General features: G+C 30.9%; 1 protein-coding gene and 1 long non-coding RNA gene across 2 annotated transcripts; one reads left to right on the top strand and one right to left on the bottom strand.

Moving 5' to 3' along the window:
- Positions 1-368: 368 nt before the first annotated feature.
- LOC136065668 (uncharacterized) lies at positions 369-2718 on the bottom strand. The gene is made up of 3 exons (XR_010627273.1): positions 2640-2718; positions 902-972; positions 369-809 (listed from the first exon to the last, which is right to left on the bottom strand). It is a non-coding gene; the product is annotated as an uncharacterized LOC136065668 (long non-coding RNA).
- Positions 2719-4473: 1755 nt separating this feature from the next.
- On the top strand, positions 4474-9038 carry LOC136065669 (lysine--tRNA ligase, cytoplasmic-like; the record flags this gene model as incomplete). The annotated part of the gene is made up of 6 exons (XM_065769189.1): positions 4474-4548; positions 5544-5634; positions 6208-6283; positions 8506-8574; positions 8693-8858; positions 8945-9038. Coding segments are annotated over exons 2-6 (467 nt in total), but the record flags the coding sequence as incomplete, so codon positions are not given.
- Between the last annotated feature and the right edge of the window lie 166 nt (positions 9039-9204).

The raw sequence follows: 9204 nt of genomic DNA, 5'->3' as shown, positions 1-9204 counted from the left end.
AAATTTAAATTTTTGCAACTATTTTTTTTTAATATACGATCAAAGGCTCATAGTTTTTTTTTTTTTTTTGTTAAAAGAAAGGCTCAACAGTTATCATTTTTTTTAATCCATAAATTTAGTTTTTTAATCTTAAAAGTTAGCCACTTACTACACATCTATAACAATAGTTAAAAAGAGCTTACATTTAAAATTTATCAACTACCTTTAAAACCAAGAATAGGTATGTAACATTTTTGATACTGTAGTAAATTAATAATTATAAAAAAAAAAAATGTAAATTGAATTTCACATATAATTGTACAAATGATAAATATGGTTTCTGTTACAAAAGGAATTTTTTTTACAACAATTTCTTAAATAACAACCACTTCATTCATGTGAGGTTGAATCATACAATAATTTTATAAATTCTTTCATCCGAACTTATCTTTTTTTGTTGATGTTAAAAAAAATGCAAGGATTTGGCTACTAATTCAGTTCAGAGGACTGAAAAATCTTGCTCAACAAAAGGACGGCAATAGAGCTATCAAAAAAGAACCGAATTTAAAACAAACACAAACCCCAAACAATTTTGCAACCATCTAATAAGCTTTCTATAAAAAAAACAAAACAAATTTGCAACTATTAGATAAAATAAAAAATGCAGAAAATTTCAGCAGACGCAATGCCCAACAAAATCATCAACAATTTAAAAAAGAAAAGGCCATACCTCAACATGCCTTGCGTTCGAGGGCTCAAGCGGCAACTGAAAAATCCAAGATCTCTTCCTTTGGCACTACTGCTTTCTCAGCATTAGGATCCGGGGAAACCTATAGAATATCAAGAATGTGATTATGTGAATATACAAATGCATTCAACTATCTCCCAGGACCAAAATTATCACAAAAAATTAGACACATACCATGTCGAGAAAAAACAAACACAGCAATCTTGAAAGCAATTTTTAGCAATCCACTAAGCAACCAAATCAGCCTGCAAACAAAACTAAGCCAAAGTCAATGTAAATATGTAGTTTCGATTACTCTGCAAGTAGCAATTTTGCTACCTTTTAGGCTATCACGTACTGAGAGATAAAGAGGTGTCTGTGTTTGTATAGGACTCTATTGCTAAAAATACCAGTCTAATAAAATAACAAATTTTTTAAGAAATTACCCTAAAATTTAGTATTTGAAATAGAGTAAACAGTTGGTTTAGTGTTTGCTACCTTTTAGGAAAAAAATGTATCAAACATGCATGAGATATATATATATATATATATTTTTTTTTTCGGCCAATTAAAAAAATAAAGAAAGAAAAAAGTTTAAACGTGAAGTTTGTTTCTGAATAAGTGGGTTAGTGGAAGAGTAATCCTATTTTGTAGGCAATATTTTAGTGGGTGTTAAAGATGTATTTTTATTTTGTTATCCTTTAGTTATGTCTCTACTTAAACTTAGGGAAATAGGGGTATTTTTGGACAAAAAAAATTCGGTCCAAACAAGGGCAGCCCCTTAAATAGTAGTATAGATAAATATATACTAGCTTCTGAGCACGCGCGTGCTCAGAGGCTCTTCTATTTTTTGGTTAATGGTTAATTTAGAGCATTTATTATAATCTAGGATTACTACATTTTTCAATCATAAAAAAAGCTTAGAGGTGTGATGAAAAATTATTTCATCACGCATAATACTCATCACACCCCTAGATTTTTTTTGTGATTAGAAAATGTAGTAATCTTAAGTTATAATAAATACTCTAAATTAATCCCTACTCAAAAAAATAGAAGAGCCTTTGAGCACGAGCGTGCTCAGAGGCTAGTATATGGTTAAGAGTTTTGTATTTTAGTGGCATGACTTCCCCTTACATTATGAGAAGATTTAAGGTTCAAACTTCAAATCCTTCAACCAAAAAGTTGTTATTATTGAATTAAAAAAATAAAGAAAATAAAAGTAACGCATAATAATTGCAACAATTACATGTTTAAGACACATTCTCAAAAAAAGAAGAAGAAGAAGAAGAAGACACATTCTTTAACATTTTGAATTAAATAAAAATAACATGAATATTTCCATATCAACATATATTAAATACAATTATATCTTAAAGTGTGTTTTTAAAAAATTACAAACTAATAAATCCGATTCAAATCACGAATAGATCAAGTGAAAGTGTAATTGACACCCCTCCAAGTCAATTTGTAGAAATATTACTCAACCTATTACATGATGAGAAGGTGTTCATCATATGATTTAAACAACTATTGTAATGTAAGCATTAAATATATCATGATTTATGTTTTTAGGAAACAATGCAGCATGACTAATTATTTGATAGCTAATAAATCAGTAACATGAAGTTAAAAGGATAAATATATTATCACATGAATCATTGCATAGAGCATTCACATAAGATCTAAGATAAATTGCAATGAATATGGAGTGAATTTAAAAGATGAGAGACTAAAGTGCCTTCTTTGGAGCTGCCTATCGTTGGACCTAGAAGGAAATGGTGTTTCTGTTCTCCTTGGGTGAAAATTTTTCTTTAGAATCGTAGCCTTTAAGGTTAAGGCTTTAGAGGATAATTATTTTCTGTGTTAGTAAATATCAGATCAAAACGCGAAACATAATTCAACAACGTAAAATGAGGAGAAAAAAAATACCTACCGTTCATATGAGGATTCTCTCCATGAATTGTCTGGTTAAATTCCTTTGCATTTACTTCAACTTCACCATCTCATCGCTATATAGAAAATAAAGAATCAATTGTGTTAAAATATAGTTGTAAAATACAAAATAAAATGCCAAGGAAAAAAAAAAATGCCAACCGTTCATGAGGATTCTGTAAGAAATTATATGCCAATTTTGAAAAAGAAAAATGATACTTGGGGAAGTTATCTTTAAAGATAAAATTATAGAGTCATAAATAAAACTGCTTCTAAATAATAGGCTAACTTTTAGGAGAAAAACCCAAAACGTGCGTTTTTCTTCTTTTTCTTTTCTTTAAAAATAAAATTATAGAATCATGGAGATAAATACTTCAAAATACTAATAGACAGTTAAAAAAAAAAAACTAATAGGTTAACTTTTAGGGGGTGGGGGGGGACCTAAAACGTGTTTTTTTTTTTTTTTGAAAAACCGTGCTAGTTAGTAGTCTATCATAGAAAAACAAATTATAAAATCATGAAGATAATTGCTTTTAAATACTAATTGGTACTTCCTAAAAATACTAATAGGTCTTTCTCAGGAAAATATATATATATATACACACACACACTAATAGGCTAACTTTTAGGGGGAGGTGGTTAAAATTAAAATAAAATAAAATAAAAGAAAAAAAGAAAGAAAGAAAGAAAAGAAAAACCATGATAGTCTATCATAGCATAGGATTCTAAAATCCTAAAAATTAGGATTTTTTTTTTGTTTGAAATTGTAAAAAAGAAAAAAAATTTGATGTTCAGTTTGAATTTGAAAACTAAAAAGGAGTGGTCCTATTTTATAAGCAATGTTTTTGCAAGAGTTAAAAGACGTAATTTTATCAAATTATTCTTTAGTTTTATCTCTACTTAAACCTAAGAAAATAGGGGTATTTTAGAAAGAAAAAAAAAATCTATTCCAAATAGGTGCAGCCTCTTAAATAGTAGTATAGATATATATATATATATATATATTAAGACAAAATAATAGTATAAAAAGGATAATGATAACAAAGCAAGGAAACGAAATATAAACAAAATACAGGAAAGTAAATAGTGAATGGATGACAAATACTTACATTTTTGCTGTTGACTACACATCCGCTATGTAAGTCTCATAGCTATTGAGTTTAATTAATATGACGTAAACAACAAATTCCAAAAGAAGCTATAAAACAATGGTATTAAATAGAATTTGGTGACAGAGATTCGAAAAACATAAAAGCTTAAATTATCTGACATGAATGGAAAGAAAATGATGAGTAAATACCTTTTTAAGTGGCTTTCTCTGGCATGTAGTCACCTATTACTATTGTTCCTCTTGGTATAAAAAGTAGGCACTTGAGGATGGAGATATGGGGAGTATTTTCTTTTTTATGGAAGAGATGAGAATTAATTTGATAATGTTGGGGAGATTTAAATTTGTTATGGGTGTACGGCTTTTTTTTTTTTACCATCAATTCATGGGTTGTTTTTTTCTTTTTAAATAAAAGTAATAAAGTATTTCAAAAAAAAAAAACAATAAAAGTGGGTTAGTGGACATTTACATGTGTTAGTTTTTTTTATTTTATGAGTACGTTTTTTTTTTTTTAACTATCAGTACGCGGGGTGTTTTTTTCCTTTTAAATAATAATAAAGTATTTAAAAAAAATAAAAACAGATAAGTGAGAGAGTGTTCCTATTTTATAGGCAATATTTTTGTGCAAATTAGACATATATTTTACCAAATTATCCTTTAATTCTATATCCGGTCGACACAGGTGCAACCCTAAATAGTAGTATAGATTAAAACAAACACTCTCTCTCTCTTTCTCTCTCAGTCGCTCATGCTCTCTCTTTTCATTGATCCAAGTCTGCCTCCAAACCCAACAAAGTCGTTGGTTAGCTTTTTGTTTCTTCCACCAGCAATTTTTTTTTCTTATTCTTTTGTTGATTTCGGTTATTGGGTACTTTATTTTTGTTTTTATTTTTCTCTTTGGATCATATCAATGTTTAACTATTTTATTGATCTGACAAACATCACAATTTCTTCGATTCTTATCAAGTTTTAAACTATCAAATATACAAATGCATTAGGATCCGAGGAAACCTATAGAATATCAAGCATGTGATTATGTGAATATACAAATGCATTCAACTATCTCTAAGGACCAAAATTATCACAAAAACTTAGACACATACCATGTCGAGAAAAAACAAACACAGCAATTTTGAAAACAATTTTTAGCAATCCACTAAGCAACCAAATCAGCCTGCAAACAAAACTAAGCGTCAATGTAAATATGTAGTTTCGATTACTCTGCAAGTAGCAATTTTGTTACCTTTTAGTATATCACGTACCGAGAGATAAAGAGGTGTCTGTGTTTTTATAGGACTCTATTGGTAAAAAAACCGGCACGTGAGATATATATATATATATATATTTTTCGGCCAATTAAAAAAATAAAGAAAGAAAAAAGTTTAAACATGAAGTTTATTTCTAAATAAGCGGGTTAGTAGAAGAGTAATCATATTTTGTAGGCAATGTTTTAGTGGAGATTAAAAATGTATTTTTACTTCGTTATTCTCTAATACTGTCTCTACTTAAACTTAGGAAAATACGGGTATTTTGGACAAAAAAAAATCCGGCCCAAACAGGGCTGCCCCTTAAATAGGGGTAAGAGTTTTCAGATTCCCTTACCTCTTATTATTCTCTTGGTTTTCAGCCCCTTAAATCGTATGTAAAATCCCTACCTCCTCCCTCTCCTCTCTCCTGTTAAGAGACTTGTAACGTGGTTGCCAAGAAAACTGGAAGAAGAGAAAGTTATTAACTTTTTTTATTTAAATATTTCTGTTATGACGTCTTATACTTGTGATTTATGGGATTGTGATGCAGATTTCCGATTGGTCTAGGTCTTATTAAAAATGGAGGGCTTAGTGGTGACAGGCTCCCCTGCTGCTGGGGAAACTGAAACTCTCAGCAAAAAGTAAGTTTCGGAAAATTTTGTATTTTTAATGGAAAAACAGAGGAAAAAGAATGACAACCATTTTTGATGTGATGTAGGGCAAAGTCTTTGATACTGTTGTGGGTCTTTGCTTCCTTCTTGGATGTGTGCTGTTTGTGTGGGATGCTATACTTTATACGTGGACATAAAATACACTCACAATACCACATTAATCTTTTCCAAAAAATATTTTTCTTAACAACTTTTGCATATAACAAAAAAAAAAAAGAAAAAAGAGAAAACAAGTTATATTATTTGACTAGAATTATATACAAAAGCAGTATGTGTTGCTTTTGTTATTGGTGGCCATCCAAATTCTTCTAAAAATATTATTTTTGGTGATTTATGCACATATTTAGCTTCTTATTTTTATTGATTCTTATGCATTATTTTTGTTCAAAATATAGTGCAAGTAGAATACTATTACTATGTAGGATAAGTTGAGGAAGATATGAATATAGCTTTCTGAAGCTTATAAATTACCCCACCAATAAATGAAGAAATCAAACCAGTTTTGAGTTTTTAATTCCTTTGTATTTTGGGGAATGTTTACAGTGCACTCAAGAAGGAATTGAAGAATAGGCAAAAGGAAGAAGAAAGGCGGCGCAAAGAGGAGGAGAAGGCAAAACAGGTACTTGACATTCAGACTAGATGGTTTAGGGTTTAGGGTTTTAGGGTTTAGGGTTTAGTTCACTCTCGAAATCTAACATGTACCCATTTTTTGTGTTAATTTGGCTATATACCCAAGCTTTCTTGGATTTTAATTTTTCTTTGGAAGATGCATCTCACATGCCGGCATTCATGTATGGATGTGTTTGGTCAGATGCTGCTGTGAACATTTTTTTTGTACACCTCAGCTTCTTACGTTAGGCTCACTGGTACGTCATGTTTAGGCATGACATGTTAGCAATCCACTAGACATGTTAGCATTTTCTGTGAGTAAGATGATGGTGAGGGCAACATTGAAATGATATTAAAAGTCCAGGTACAAAATTTACAATTGAATTTTTGAATGACCAAAATGAAACGTCTCATATTTATTGGGACCTGAAGTGATTGCTTGCCTTAAAAAAAAATGAAAATGAACAAACGATCAAGCATATGTAAAAAATTAAGTTAATTGAATACCTAGAAAGCAATTATTTGTAGAAGTTATGATGTAGTTGCACTTTGGATGTGACTGAAGTATACAATCATCATGCCATGTGCTTCTCAACGGTACTTTGGCTTTCACATTTGATGGAATGCTAACATTTCATTTTAATCTATAACAAAGGGGGGGAGGGGCTAAGTGATAAATTTCCTGTTATCAAAGATGGAAATTTCCTTTGGCTTTCACAATAATGAAAACAAAGTATCTTAAAAAATTACAAGATGATGAATTAGAAGATCTAATAGAGTGTTGGAATTCAAAAATAGAAGTACAATCTGAAAAACCACATGCCCGAAACTAATCAAACAATGTATGGATCAATAATGATTTCAATTGGTCAAGAGGTCTCTCAACGTCCTCAAACATATGGCTATCTTGTTTCTCTTCCACTCTAGCCACATCAAGCACGCTGGAACCAAATTCCATACATTTGAGGAGTGTTTACAAATCCTATTCCGCCATCCAACTAAAAGAAATGCTACTGTCCCCAGCATCACTCACTGAATCCCAAACATCATAAACACTTCACTCCATAAAGCATAGGCAAGCACGCAATGGAGCAAAAGATGATCCATTGTTTCCCCATTACACCTACGCACACCACACCAATTTACTAGGGACAAACCCCTCTTGATTAGGTTAGGTTATCAAAAGTAAGAATCTTATCCCATGTTGCTTACCACAAAAAGAATGACACCCTCTCTTTGGGGCCTTAGCACCCCAAATGCTCTTCCAAGGGAAAGAATGAGCATTTCTGCCACTAGTAGCATTATATTAGGAGTGAATATCGAAATTACCACTTGTTTATAATTTCCATGTCATCCTATCACCCCCCTCCCTTTGGCATCTTGGAATAAATATGATCAAAGAAAGAATAAGCTGCCTGCCTCCATATCTCGATCGTGAAAATCTGTGTGGAACCGCAGAATTTAATTTTCTGCAGTTCTATTTATTCTTTGTGCTCTTCCATTCTTGCTGACTATATAGTGAAATATCTATATATTTTCCTATTCTAATCTAACCTTATTATAATTTAGGCCAATGAAATAGAACTTAAGAGTTGGGATGTTATTGTTCCCTTGTTCATTTTGAGAAAAAGAATATCTTGTAGTATTAGAATGAGCAACAAATTATTATGATTCATTGGCTAAATGTTTATCTCATATATTGGCTTAAAAAACAATCCACCTCTAATAATTTTTATTATGAAAAATTTTCATATGCAAGGTGGCCATGTCTTAATTTGTCAGGATGAACTTGGAGTATTTTAAATAGTAATTAGTGTTGTTTTTTCATATATTTGACTTCTTTTTTCTGCCAATAGTCTTGTAGCTCAATTAACATCTCTTGGTATTTACAACTGAGACATCTAGGGTTCAAATCCCTTCTCCCCCCATTGTAACTATCTAATTATTTTTAAAAAAGGACACATTCTTTCCTAATTGTGATAAAAAAAAATTTCAAAAATCCTGAAGTAATTGTAGGTGCTGGTTTCTTGGATTACTCGTTTTAATATAGAGAATTTTAAATGTTGGTACCATGGAATGTATTGATGTTACTATATGAATGAATCTACATTGATCATCATGTTGTGGAGTTGAACATGATGGAGTATGATGTGTTATTGGCTGTTATCTCTAAGGTACCTTACCACCTTGTTTTGAAATCTTATTAAGAATAAACTTGTGTTTATGTTCCAGGCTGCTTCTATGGCAGATTCCAGCAGCAAGAAATCTGCAGCAGCTGATGATGAAGATATGGATCCAACGGTATAAGTCCATTCTTGTCCTGCAATAGTTAGCATTCTTTCCTGGATCTTTTCCACAAAGCACTTGATTATAACTCCAATCTCCTGCTTTTAATCTTCCTCATTTGTTTTTCCTCCAGCAATACTTCGAAAATAGACTGAAACATCTTGAATCTCTGAGGGCAGCTGGTGAAGAGCCATATCCTCACTATTTCCCTGTTACAATGTCTATCCCTGATTATGTAGAGCAGTATAAAAACATAGGCAATGAGGAGCATCTTGAGGATGTTACTGTAAATTTGGCTGGTATTAAAATCAGGGCCTTTATTTATTTGGTTAGTATTTATCATGTTTCTTTTGGTAATTTTTTTTAATTTTCTTTCCTATGCAAGGGCGTATCATGAGCAAACGTTCATCTTCTTCAAAGCTATTCTTTTATGATTTACATGGTGATGGTGCTAAAGTCCAAGTTATGGCTGATGCTAGGTATCTTATCACTGTATCTTTTCTTTTCCCTTATTCATATTTGATTTTTCCTTATGATTTTAGTATTGTTCTTTCTTTAGGTATGCAATGTCTTTGAAAAATTATCTTTCCATTAGTTTTAATTTTTTTTTTTAATTAATTAATTAATTTTTTTTTTTTTTTTTTT

Source organism: Quercus suber, unplaced genomic scaffold (assembly GCF_002906115.3).
Source record: "Quercus suber isolate HL8 unplaced genomic scaffold, Cork oak 2.0 scaffold_1076, whole genome shotgun sequence".
NCBI lineage: Eukaryota > Viridiplantae > Streptophyta > Magnoliopsida > Fagales > Fagaceae > Quercus > Quercus suber.
Note: the sequence above shows the minus strand (reverse complement) of the source record. Positions and strands in the feature narration are given on the sequence as shown.